The sequence below is a fragment of the Callithrix jacchus genome, chromosome 16 (genome assembly GCF_049354715.1).
Source record: "Callithrix jacchus isolate 240 chromosome 16, calJac240_pri, whole genome shotgun sequence".
In the NCBI taxonomy this organism is placed as follows: domain Eukaryota; kingdom Metazoa; phylum Chordata; class Mammalia; order Primates; family Cebidae; genus Callithrix; species Callithrix jacchus.
Window position 1 is genome coordinate 66332553 of NC_133517.1, and position 14291 is coordinate 66346843.

At 39.6% G+C, this 14291-nt stretch overlaps 1 protein-coding gene across 5 annotated transcripts in view; it reads left to right on the forward strand.

Annotated features, from left to right (window-relative positions):
- Positions 1 to 14291, forward strand: part of ADCY8 (adenylate cyclase 8) — a 257131-nt gene that overhangs the window by 51443 nt on the left and 191397 nt on the right. For all 5 annotated transcript variants that reach the window (XM_002807642.7, XM_035277484.3, XM_035277486.3 and 2 more), the window contains exon 2: positions 688 to 837. In XM_002807642.7, the coding sequence (XP_002807688.4) occupies positions 688 to 837 (150 nt within the window). The remainder of the gene's footprint in view (positions 1 to 687; positions 838 to 14291) is intronic.

Consider the following 14291-nt stretch of genomic DNA (forward strand, 5'->3'; position numbering starts at 1 on the left):
TAGTCTCTAATACCACAACCTGATTTTTAGAAGAGATGTACACACACAAAAAATCCTGTGGACATGATGTCAAAACCATAAAAAGGGTACAGTAGGAAAGTGTGAGGGGAAATAATGAGTTCCAATTTGGAGAGGTTAAGATCAAGGAAATTTTTGGACATCCTGATTGGGTGGATGTTATAGGAACTTAAAAGTGGCTTTGGCATCAACCTGACGCCAAAGACCTGAGAATACCAAAGTTTAAATATAGTAGTCAATGTATTCAAAGTCAAAGGTATTCAGTGGATTCCCTTTCTTTTTCTTTTAGTCTCTTCTCTTTATTTCCACCAGATTCACCTGCCCCTTAAAAAGGCCAAAAGCTTTTGCTAGTAAAGGGGAAAGAGATAAGGTGGAGTGAAGAAGCCAGCCAGATCCCCTCTTTTTCACCGCAGGTTTCCCATCAAGGCTCCAGTCTAAACCTGGGGAGAAGCCTTAAATTGGAGAAAGTGGCGAAGGGAGCCCTCTCCAAAGGGATGACATTTGCCTCAAGATCTGAATGAAGGGCCTAGTTCTCCAAACATGTGATTAAACGTGGATTACTACATTAGGATTTACCTTTGAAATTTATATTTATGTATGTATTTTATTGTTGCTTCTGCTTCTAATAGCTTTTGTTTTAAGCACCTGACCAGACTGTGTTTGTTTTAGGTTGTGGCCCAGGCAGTGTTATTCATGTGTATGAACACAGCTGGAATCTTCATCAGTTACCTGTCAGACCGGGCCCAGCGCCAAGCTTTCCTGGAGACTCGGAGGTGTGTGGAGGCCAGGCTGCGCCTAGAGACAGAGAACCAAAGACAGGTACCAAATGAAAAGGCTGAATGTTTTAGTTAGCCAGTCTCTAAATTATATGGAGCTACTGTTTTGCTCCCAAACGCGTCTTGACTTGCAAGTGTTCTCTTAAAGTTTATGTCACAGGGTTCCAGAGTCTGAAATAGTTGCATTAGACCTGCAGGTCAAAATGGATTGGTCTTATTCTCCACACTCAATTCATCGTTCCCCATAATAAATAAAGTTATTATAGTCACAAATTTATTTTCTGGCACTTTTCACTGACATCTATGTTTGTGAACAAGGTCATGGCTCCTCAAAATCATTAGCATACTCATCTTTGACCCTCTTTCTTTTAAACTGTAAATGTGTTATTTCAGATAAATTTTTTTACTGTCTAGCAATTCAAATCAGAGTAAGTGCATAGAATAACCTTTACACATGTCTAGTCGCTAATATCACAACCTAACTTTTAGAAGAGATGTACACGAAAAAATCCTGTGGACATACATCCAACACCAGAATAAGAGATACAGGAGGAGAAGCAAGGTGGATTGTGGGGGCAATAATTAGTTCCAATTTGGAGAAGTTAAAAGAATTTTTTGGACATCCTGATCGGGTGGATGTTATAGGAACTTAAAAATAGCTTTGGCCTCAAATAATATATTTCTCCAAAATTAAATTTACTTTCAAAGAATAAAGATTTGTCCGTATTAAAGTTGTTTATATATTTTAAATCCATGCATATCTTCGGTTGTGAAAACAATTTTCCAAGAGGAGTATCAGGAATGTGTTGAAAATTGGTTTTAGCATCAACTTTTAGCATCCCAAGTTTATATTCTCTTGGGGATTTTATGGTTCTGGATATATTATTTCTATAATACTAAACTCTTTTCTCTTTTTTTAACTAGGTCCTTTTTCTTAAAGTTGTCTTATTATTTACAATACAGCACATTTATCATTTAAGACTTTAAGGCAACAATAGCTTGCAAAATTATAAAGAAAGTAGCAGAGAAAGACTCAACGTTTTCTTCATGATTAATTTGCATCAAATCACCAGGAAGTCATGGATCTTTAAAATGAGTAAAGCCAGGTCTGTGTGATAATGGATGAGGCAGACAGGTAAGGCACACCTGCTAGGACTCAACTCCCACTGCCATCTGCCATCACCAGGGCACAGGGGAAAATACTGAGTTTTCAGATCTTACTTTGAGTTTACGGGATTCAGAATAAGGAATTTCTAAGTTATTGCCTAAAATAATTCTGGAATCTCATAGTAGTTTATCTGAATAGCTGTTGGAATAATTAAGAAAAATAACTTTCAGGAAAAAAAAATACCTTGTACAATAAACATGAGTATCTCCCAGGACTATTGTATTATGTTCCTTTGCAAAACAGATCAGTTGCCAGACTGGCATGTCACTCTTTCCATGGGATCTGTGCCAATTCAGAGAATGCTGCCATGTTAATAATTTATTCAACTGTTCTTAATGCTTTATCACAACAAGAGCTGAAATTGTGGGTGAGTTGTCTGGGATGGCTCTTATTTAGTGTTTACGATATATTGGAGATACTAAAAAAAAATATTGCCTTACCATCTGCATAAGACTTTTTGCTTCTTTTCCCATCCTTCAAGTTGGGTATCCTGGAATCACTATGATCTAATCATCTAAAATTGTGGAGGAATCATTAACCATTCTCCCTAATCTTATTTTTTAAGTTGGGAAAAGGAAGAAGAAAATATAATATTAGAGGAAAGAGAAGGCAATGACTAGAATGTAATGAAACAATCATAGAGTTTGTGTCATGGCTCTTGTTACTTCTTAGTTGGGCTCCCTAAGCTATTTAACTCTCCACATAGGTTCCTTTTTTATACATGGGGCAATATCTTTCTCTTCTGCATTACATTTGTTTCAAATGAGATACTATATAGAAAGCAATACAAACATATAAGTCAGTTTTATTGATTTCTTGGATAAAATACAAGAAAATACTATCTTTTGTGGAAGTTTCTTTATTCCTAGGATTAAGCAAAATATTGTGGAGGCTTCTTTCAGTCCTATGTTCACAACTATGATAAAATATTTGTAGCGTGTTGACCACCCTTCATTTACCCAAGGGTATTGTCTGAGATAGCTGACTCTACATTGTCAGTGCTGAAGTTACTTTCCACTGGCATTTGATCTCTGCTTGAGGTTTCCATTATCCTTGAGAACTTCCTCGGTAATAAATGGGCAGTGTAGTCTGCCAGAGAAGACATAGGCTTTCAAATGAAATTGCCCCAGATTGATCATTTTTGCTTAGTTGCTATTTTAGTGAGCTTGAGCAAGCTCTGAGTCTTAGTTTCCCCATCTATGGTGTGGGGATTATAACATCCTTCCTGAAAAGTCTCCTTAATAGTTAGAATTACTTGTGTGAGATGCCCTTACAAGTCAGTGAAGAGTTTCTATTAGTATTATTGAGTGTAATGTTTTATATGAGTCAGTCAACATAGTTCATTCCCAAGAGGACTCATGTGAAAATATATTATGGATTGACTTGGCTCAGTTGAAATAACTTAGGGTTATTTATATGGAGGCAAATCAGGATGATGGCTCTCCTTAAGTGCATAGCAACCAGAATCATTATTAGGTCCCATACATACCTTTTAAAATATCATGTGTCATTGACAAATGAATTCCCATTTACCTCTTATCAGAACTAATTATAACACCATAACTGTTAAAAAATTCTATATCCTGTGAAGGAGACACTGTAAGAACCTAAGTAACAGCAGATACCTTTTCCTTGGTTAATAAATAAGATTGATGGCAACTTTTTGAAATTATAAATGCAGAATCAAATGGGTTATATTTCATAGAAATGACCAGGTTTTGTGGGATTTTTCAAGCACTCATGATTTTTATCTTACGGTAGGATACAAAAAAATTTTTAATCCCTTAATTTGCTCACCCATGAATTAATTTATTTCTGGAGGGTCTATTATGTGTCGGGGCACTGCTGAGCATTGGGAATATAATGCTGACTAGCAATTCGTTCCTGGCCTTAAAGAGTTTACCAGGTGTAGGAGATGGATGACTACACAGATACGTATGGCAATAGTGTATGGGTGAAACCTAACCTGGAGGCTTGTAGAAGGCTATCTAAAAACTATATTGCCTGAGCTGACATGTGAATAGGATTTAGCTCAGTGGAGAAGCAGTAGAGAATACACCATAAAAAGCAAAGAACACATGCAAAAATCTTGAAGGAAGAGAGAATGTAGTTTGTTGGAAGGATTTATGAGAATTCCCATGATCATTCATTCATTTATTCATCTATCTATCTATCACCCATTCATGCTATAGATAGACAAATAAGATTTAGTCTACTCTGAATCGTATCTGGAAGATGAGTAGAACTTTAATTATTAGAAGAGAAGGAAAAAAGAAATTAGCAAGGATACCAATGACAAGATACGTATGACCTATTAAAGAACAGCAACGCCAGGCACTAGGTTTTCTCAGATATCCGGCAGCAAACTGTGAACCTCTTAAGTGGAACATTAATGCTTTCCATTCAATAACGTGTATTTCTTGATTGTTAACTATGTGCCAGGCATTATTCAAAGTGTTATGTACCCGAAGTGAAGAAATTCTTGACAGTTCTCTATTACAGCATGCCACTCTAGATCTCAATCATTGCAAGTCTCTTTCCCCAAACTGCTATTTCACCACCCTATGCCATTTATTAATAGTTCTGGGAAATCCACCTCCCTCCTAATGTGTCTCTACTCTTCTGTCTCAGCATCCCTTTCTTCATGAGGCTTGCTTTTGCCTCCCAGGTAAAGTTGAAATGGTTTTCTTGTGCTTGTGGCATGCCATGACAGTTAAGTCTATTAAAGAATGTGTCCTACTTTATGACATATACTCATGTGTTTCTCTGTCTCTACAACCTCTCAAGACTAGTTAAAGACAGCTACTCTATATAATTCAACTGATTATCTGGTTTTTATCTAGCATAGTTGCTGAAATGTAGGATCTTCTGAGTAATATGTATTTAACTAATCATATTGAATTCAAACTTTGGCTCCTAGCTTCACTTCTACGTACATGAATATTGTGATTTCTTTGTGTAAAAATAAAGACACCTGTGCCCATTGTGACCTCCATTAAAAAACTTAGTAGGAAGAGCACTTTTACCCTATTCAGGAGAGACTGGGACAGGCTGAGCACACGTCTTAAGCAGACTTGCCAGGGGAATTTTCCATCTGGAAGCTACATCTTGAAGCATTTTTCTTTAGGGAGTTAAATTCTAATTATTGCAGTTTTTATAATCCTGCTTCTTCTCCCAAATGATGCACATAACCCATATTTATTTTAAATATTAAAATGAATTAATTGTTTTTCTTTCAGCTTGGAGAATTGTATAAACCTCCTTATGGTAATCATGGCATTTCGAGGTGTCTCAGAAGCTCTGGGGCCACTAGAATAAAATTTCTGATGATACCATATGTTGCAGCAGCAGGAAGATTATTTTTAAATGCGGCAGATGTTTTAGCTGTATTAAAGAAATTCTGTTAAATATCTTTGTTAGACAATATTGGTGTAAACTGGTGGTCCGGACAGTAGATTGAGAAAGCTAGGTTTCCTACTGAGTTCTGACTTGATTAGTTTGATTCATGTTGGTGCCTTTTAACATCGTGGGGACTTTTTAAAGTTAAAAATAATATTGATCAGTACAGTAGAGCTTTGTCATTGTTAATTCATTCAGAGAATCAAGGTTGACCTGAAAGTGGCAGAACCTTAGCATCTTTATTCTTTCTGCTGCAACTAGATAATGGGTCTTCTCATTATACTCCAAAGACCTCTTCCTTCCGAATCATTGCCTGCTATTCTCCATTCCTTACATTCAGAGCCACCCACTAACCACCCACTGTGGTCAGCCTTATCTGTTATCAACATCTTTCATATTCATTATTCTTTAGTTTATACCGAAATACTCACAGTTTCCTACACATTCTCCTTACCTTCTACCCTCATGCCTTTGTTTATACCTTTTTCCCTACCTGGTGTAACCTTGCTTTCATCTGTGCACTTTATCCATCCTTCAAAACTCAGTTCAAATGTCACCTACTCCACAAAGACCCTCTCTTATCCCCCCAACGGTAATCTCCACGAGAGTTTCATTCATGCATTTCTGCATGGAATTAATCTCTCTATATGTTTTGCTATACGCTTGCCTTATTTTAGCCTCTCCGTATCATTGCGGAGTCACCCCTCACCCAGTTTCCTTGAAGCACTCTCCTCTCTTAACTTTACAATGGGGTGCTTGATATTCTTCCCCATCTTTCAGATTTCTGTTTCCTTCATACATCCCTCTTCCTCCTCTAAGCCCTTAAATGTAGGCATCCTTCAAGGGCCTCTCCTTGACCTCTTCGTTTTTTTTCATCTCTTGGTTCTCTTTCAGTGATATTTCATGACTTCAACCATCACTTCATATTGTTTCCACATCAGCATCTCTAACATCACGTTCCTTTCTGAGCTCCAGATGCCCACCACCAGCACCTGCTCGATAGCCTCATCAGCGTGTCCCACAGGTATCACTGGCTCGGCCTGTTCATGATCCTCCTTTCCCTCAAAAAGTACTTCTCCTTCTCTGTGATACACCCTTGTACTTAATCCATTCACATCGACCATGGTCCCAAACCCTGTGGGTGCTATCTTCACCATATATGCACAAATTTTTCCTATATTTCCTTTACTAGTACTACCTGGTTTAGGTCCTCTCACAAAACAGCTTTCTAATTAGTGTTAACCAGTTACTAACCAGTGTATACTGATCTAGCCACCTGTAGTCACTCACCTTAACATTCTTCTTGAAAAATAAATCTATTTTCCTTCTCTCTGTTTTCCTTATAATCTATGAAATAAAAAAATTTTAAAAAAAACTAAACAAACTTTTGAGCTGTGTGGGGCATGAAGCCAAAGCCATTGCTTTCTCTCACCTGTTCTTTTCCCTCTCTATCTGATGTTGAGATGGTGAGGCAGGAATCCACTGGTTTGTCTTTTACAGAAAGGAGGATTCATATGTCAGAAATCATTGTATATACATTCCCCAGAACCTTCTGTGGGGTAAGAATGTGGTTCCTTCCCACAGAGAGTATACCCCATAGGGAGCACACTCATTCAGGTTCCCTCCTCCTCACAGGAAGCCCACCCATGCAGCCTCCTCTCCTCCTCACAGGGAGCCCATCCATGCAGCCTCCTCTCCTCCTCACAGGGAAACCACCCATGCAGCCTCCTCTCCTCCTCACAGGGAGCTCACCCATGCAGGCTTCTCTCCTCTTCAAAGGGAGCCCACTCATGCAGCCTCCTCTCCTCCTCACAGGGAGCCCACCAGTGCAGGCCCCTCTCCTCCTCACAAGGAGCCCACCAATGCAGCCTCCTCTCCTCCTCACAGGGAGCCCACCCGTGCAGCCTCCTCTCCTCCCCACAGGCAGTCTACCCATGCAGGCCCCTCTCCTCCTCACAGGGAGCCTACCAGTGCAGCCTCCTCTCCCCCTCACAGGGAGCCCACCCATGCAGGTTCTCCTCCTCCTCACAGGGAGCCCACCCATGCAGGCTCCTCTCCTCCTCACAGGGAGCCCACCCATGCAGGCTCCTCTCCTCCTCACAGGGAACCCACCCATGCAAGCTGCTGTCCCGTACCTGCCCCCACATGGAAAGCCCAGACATTCAGGCTGCTGTCCTCCCTACAGGGATTCCAGTGATGCACTGAGCCCACAGTAACCACCTACTCTGCCTCTGTCTGGGGAACTGTGGCTATGGAGCAGAAAGAAAAAATAGTAAGCTCATGTCTGCTTCCTTTGCAGCCAAGTCCCCCATTCCTTTGCCAATAATAAAGTGGCTGCTTTGACTGACTGATAGGATTTGGTTGATTCCTGTCTACCTCCATATCTATTTCTCAGTTGGTTCATTTGAGAAGGGAGGTGTGTGACTAATTCACATCTCAAAACCCCAGCACAGAGTATTATACCTGTCAGGATTATCTTCTCAGTGCCCAATTTAGATTAAATAAGACCTCACACTAAAGCCCCAGGATTGCTACTGCCCATGGAACACACCCAATTTCATTACTCTGCATCACAGCCCATTCACCACCTGGCTCCAGCCTGATATGCCAATCATGTCACTTGCTACCTTCCACTTTATACTCCAACACTCCACACAGCCCAGCAAAGATGCCCCACACGTCTACAGCTTGGATTCCAGTTCCCCACCTGTCTCCATTCCTCTCTGCTTCTCTGCCATTCTCCCTGACCCCAGAGTGTGGCATTTGCGGATCTCATCAACAGGCTCATTACCCTCTGGTTTCTGGTTAGGTTCAGCCATGGGGGGCACTGGATGTGAACTAGAGCATGGGACGACAGAAACATTAATCCACTTATCTTTCCATCTCCTACCCTGCCGGGATGTGGATTTACAGTGGCTGCATTTATCTACCAAAAGCCACAGTTTCTATCAGGCAGCCCTCACTTAGAGTAAAGTTTGTAGCTGCCCACCCTTCCTAACCTTGGGGTGCTTTACCATCCATTGCTGAGTACCTTAATTTTTCAATAACTCTCTTTCATTATCCCTTTTGAGGTGCCAGCTATGTCCTGCCAGGAACCTAAATGGCATGCCACTATTGCTCCATTAGGATGAGATGTTCCACTCCCACTCCGTATATATTTGTAATTCAACAAAGCAGAAAGACACTGGGCTAGAAGTCAGAAAATCTCTACTCTGTCCAGTATGGCAGCCACTAGCCCTCTGTGTATATTTAGCACCTGCAATGTGCCTGTTCTAAAATGAGATGTGCTGTGCATGTAAAATACACACCAGATTTTAAAGATAATCCAAAAAACGAAGAAATGCAAAATATCTAATTAATGACTTTTTACAAACTAATTGTGTGTTCATTATACATGGAAATGATATTTGGAATATATTTGTTAACTAGAATATATGATTAAAATGAATTTAACTGTTTCTGGCTAATTTTTTTATGGAAGTAGTGGGAATTTTTAAATTGTATTCGTGGTTTACATTGTATTTCTACCAGACAGTATTGACCTAGATGCTTGTCCCATTTCTATTTCTAACTTGCTAGTGTGACTCTGAGCAAGTTCTCAAACCACTTTGTATGTGAGTTTCCTCATCTCTCAATTAGAAATGATAATTCCTGTCCTAACCCACAAAAGTGTTTTGAGAGACAAATAACATAATGCCTGAAAAAGCGTTATTTCAACTGTAAAGAACGCTACAAATGTTAGGTCTATTTCTGTAAAAATCTCTCCAGTGCCCCAATCTGATGCTCAGATACCCGCCCCACCTCCAGCCCCGCCACCCTGCCTGTGAAGCCTCCTCTAATGTTTCCTGTTGTAAGATTTCTTTTCGGCACTAAGAAATTTTTAGTTAACATGAGTTTTTCACATTCTGTCTCATATCAGGGTTAACATCATGGTTCCGTTTGATTGCCAGGAAGGTTCTGAGTGGCAAGCACAGCACCAGTGTTAATGGCCTCTGATCTTCCTGTAACAACTGACTTTACTCAAAGAACTGTGTTTACTCGGTGTGGGTGGGACACCAGCTCTTGCATTCCATCTGGCTGCCTAGTTCTTTGTAATCTTCCCAGCACATTATTTGCATTTTCTGGCATGATGGAAGGAGTGATGGCTTTGAAGAAAAACAAACTTGTATTTGATTCCTAGTTCTAAGTCTATATCTGCTAAGACTGTGGGTACACCAACCTTAAATTCTACATCTGTCAAAGACAATAAACCCTTCATCTCAAGGTGGTTGTAAGAAAATCAAGCAATATATAGAAAGCAGCTGACATAGTGGGGCCTCAACAGGTGAGAGCTGGGGGTCATGGCTGATCCTTGAACTACTGGATCACCTGGGCCATATCCTAAATTTCAAAGTAGAAGGTGTTCTGATTCTAGTAACAGCAATGTTTCTTCTTGTTATTTTTGTTCTTATTCAAATTTGGCATCCATGAGCAGTACAAATTTTTAATTCAATACCCGATTCAAAGACAGTTCATTACCCTATGCTCATATGCAATTACAATTTGCATACAGAGGCCATCCAGAAAGCAGAAATCAATCGCCATCTGGGGCCTCAACCTTTGATCCAGCCTGGAGGAGCTGGAGCAGCCGCAGAAGAACTGTGGGGGCTTTTTTTCTTGTAAATCTGTGCAGATAATTTTGACTAAAGAAATTGAAATAGCTTAACTATAAAATGCTGAGGAGAAGACATGATTTGTTGCCTTGATACAGTTGAAGGCACTTTTCAAGATTGGTAGTAAAATAGAGCAGGAAAAAAATAAAATAAGTATTTTTAAAATAATCCATGCCTAAAATAGCTTATTTTAGTGAGACTTGAGTATGGGTCAGTTGACCAGAATTCTACATTCACTATTTTGCATGAGTCACACCAAAAATGGATTGACTATAAAGGAGGGAAAATAATTTAATGCCACTATCTCAACGATCCTGATGTAAAACCATCCTAGAACTTGTTTTCTTCTAATCTTTTGCAAATGCCTTGCCCACACCTCATTTGAAACCAACGTTTTTAGAATGAAAGTTTTGAGTATTTCCATAGCATTCAACTCATTTTTTCACAGAAACAAAGGCTTGCTTTCTTTTCACACTCACATTTTGTTGTTGACACCATACCCAGTTAAATTTGGTTCTAGTAACAGCCAATACAATTATCATAAACAGATTTGGAAACAAACATTACTGCATCTTGGTAAAGATAGGATACAACCAGCAGACGTGGGGAGTAGACTTGAAAGAGCCAGTTAGCTATGAGCATTTAGTGTGTACTGTTGACAGCCCCTCACAGTAGGATAGGCCAGTGAATCACTTAAGTGGGGGAAGGGGGTACTGTGATGCAGTGCTATTCTGTAAATTATTTATGAAAATTCCAAAATTCCAAGTTGACCTTTTAAAAACGTTGACACTACTGTTGATCGGCAGGTGGAATATAGAAAGTTGAGACAGAGGCTGAGAACTATGCAGCAAAAGCAAGAGGAAACCTGGCACAGGGCAAAACAATTATTTCATCCTTCATTTGCTCAACAGTATTGATCTTTCCTTCCCAAAACATTTGCCTTTGGTGTATTTCCTGTCTTAGTGAACAAACAGCATCACTTGTCCACCAGCTTCAGCTTCACACTATCCGTCCTCTCCATGTTCCCCGATATGCTGCAATAATTATGAGAAGTTAATTCTCTTTCTCATCCATCTTTCACATTTTGTTCTGACTTTCCTAACCCTACTTCTTTCTCCATTTCTCTCCTGGATCACGGTAACAACTCTTTCGTTCTCTGCAATTCATTTTCCATGCTGCAGCCAGAGTGATCCTTCTAAAATTTAAATCTAGTTAAGTAATTTCCATGACTTCTGTACTGGGTTGAAAGGTTTCCCCCTAAAATGCATGTTCCCCCAAACCTCAGAATGTGATCTTACTTGGAAATAGGCTTTTTATAAATTTATTCAAGTTGAAATCACACAGTGGGCCTTAATTCAATATGACTGATATCCTTTTAAGAAGAGAACACAGAGAATCCCAGAGGCAGAAGCAGGAAATGCACAAAAGAGCACCACGTGAAGACAAAGGCAGAGGTTGGAGCAAGGCATCTGCAAGGACTGCTGCCAGCCACCAGAAGCCAGGAGGGTGACACGGGACAGTTTCTCCATCAGGGACCCAGAAAAAAAACAACCCTGACAATACCTTATTTCCAGACTTCCAGAATTGTAGGAGAATACATTTCTATTGTTTTAAACCACCAAATTTTGTGGTAATTTTTTATGCCATCTTAGGATATTAATACAACTTACTGTTGCCTTTAGAATGAAACTGGATCCATTTCTCACCTCTCTCCCCTCCTTACATGTTGTCTGAATGAAAGTAACAGTGACTGGCTCTGATATAGCATTTACCGTGTGTGAGGTGCTGTACTTCACATAGATTGCTTCATTCAGTCCTCAGAGAAACCCTATGAAGTGGGTGAATTTTTTACCTCCATTATATAGATGAGGACTTTGGAAACAGAGAGGCTAAACAACAGCTAGCAAGTTGCACAGCAGGTACTCAGACCTAAACAGTCTTGCTCCAGAGCCCATATAACCAATTATTATGCTATGATGACCTTCAACATGGGATTCTCTTCACAATCTGTGCCTCTCTCCCTCAGGAGGGCCCTGGCCCTCCCTTCTGCATCAGCATGCTCTTTTAGTCTCAAATGACAGGACACTCGACTTATATTGGGTCTAGCAATAAGAAGAACATATTGCCTCATGTTACTGGATATCCAGGGGCAGGTGTACAATTGTCACAACACAGCTGTGATGTGATCAACAGGAATACACATAGCAATGTGGAGAAATCAGATGAGTTGTCTTAATACAGGAAAGGATATAGTTCAACATACACTAAAGCTACCCAGAGAAAAAGACCCAGTGGTCCACGAAGGTTCCAGCTTCCACTGAAGGCTCCCACCCCCAGTGATATATCCTGGCCAGACTGAGGATGTTGGGGTCTTCAGGAAGCTCCCTTTGCCTTTCTCACGTGGGATTTTTATGCTCTTGCAGCTCTTCCAAAGTATTCTAAAGGCTCCAGCTTTCTCCTTTCCTACCCATGAAGTATGAGAAAACTGGTAATAATCACAGAACATCATTTATTCCATGGCGAAATGTTTTCCTCCCTAATCAGCATTAGACCTGAGTTCTATTTCTAATCAGGCAGGCTTCAGGCACAGCTTGGTCCAGGAGCCATCTTGTACAATTGGTTTATCACTTCATTGTTCAGGACTCAGCAAAGGCATTAAAATCCAATCAAAATTCTACATTAATTGTGTTTTCTCAGAGCCCTCCACTCAAGAGTTCTCTTCAGAGCTTTGGTAATAGTCAAATACATATTATCGAAATCTAATTAGGTTACTGCATTATAGAATACACACCATGGGCCAAGACATGAGTTAGGTGCCATAAATAAAACCAAGAGGAGATTTTTAAATAGAATTTTTCATAACAAACTAGAGTTTGGTAAGTTTGTCACTTTCCAACTTAGTCTGAGAGTTATATGTCTCATGTCTTACATCTCCTTTGCTAGATTACAAGTTCCTTGATCCATGGAGGAATCCCCCTATAATATCTACCCTGGTACCTAAACATTCAGTAACACTGTATCAAATGAGTAAAGTAATAATTAACTTAAAGAGCATTTCCAACGAGCATTTCTCTTTCCCCAAATATGTGATTAATATTGACAGATATGGAAGGATCATTTTTCTTCCCTCTTTAGTAAATTGAAGGCTAGTTTTTGCAGGAATTTTTACTTCCAACAGAGTATTTTCTTGTTGAACTCTGTACTCCATTAACTCATCTTTCTTCCCACTGTCCAACTGAATTTGTCATTTAGATTTATGGAAGCCTTATCTTTTATATATTACTTGCCAGGATGTAAATATTTCATCTTTACAACCCTGATTTCTCAAAGCTCAAAACATTTCAGTTTTCTCACCTATTATTTCAGAATCTCTTTGGAATATGCAAGAGACACATGATGCCTTATTCTGACTTCTATGGTATTATTATTAATATTTCATTGCAGTCACTTGCAGTTTCTCAGACAACCAGACCGCAACCTGGTAAAGGCGGAGTGAAGTTTGTCCACTGCTCTCCCCATTGCAGAGCACAGGGACCGCCACTAACTCGTTCCTTACTACACACTTGCTAAAGAACAGTTTATCGGATGTGTGAATGAGTGGTGGAAGATATTTTGTAACAGATTAGACGGAGTCATGGAAAAGATTATGACTTGAGAGTCAGCCCCATGTGATCCACTGTACCCAAGAAAAGGATGAACTCTAAATCATTCTGCAGCACAAAGCCTGAAAAGTAGAATTCACTAGTAAGTCCAGATGCCTGTTCACATCTGCGTGCTGCTACTTACTTGCTCTGTGTCCTGGGACAAGTACGTAACCTCTCTGTGCCTCAATCTCCACATCTGTCAAATAGTGGTAATAAATGTCCCTATTTCATTAATTGTTGAGTATTAAATCACATAATTCATGTGCAAAGCTTGAAACATAGTAGGCGCCCAATAAGATCTCTCATTGGTAGTGGTATAGTCCGTATTTATTGCTTCTCTCCTTTAAGCATTTTCTTTCTTTCTTTTTTTATTTATTTATTTATTTATTTATTTATTTATTTATTTTTTGAGGGAAAAAGAGAAAAAGAAGGGGAAAAAAAGAAAAAGAGGGAAAAAGGAATATTACTTCATTCCTAAAATGGGTTTCAATAATGGCCGATCAATATTTTGAGTGTTTAAAGTGGTTAATGCATATTTTATGTGTTTAAAATGGAGACCTCTATTGTGTTTATTTGTTCTGGCTCTGAGTTCAAGTCCTGGATATCGTTATCAATTTGTTGTCTCGTTGAATCT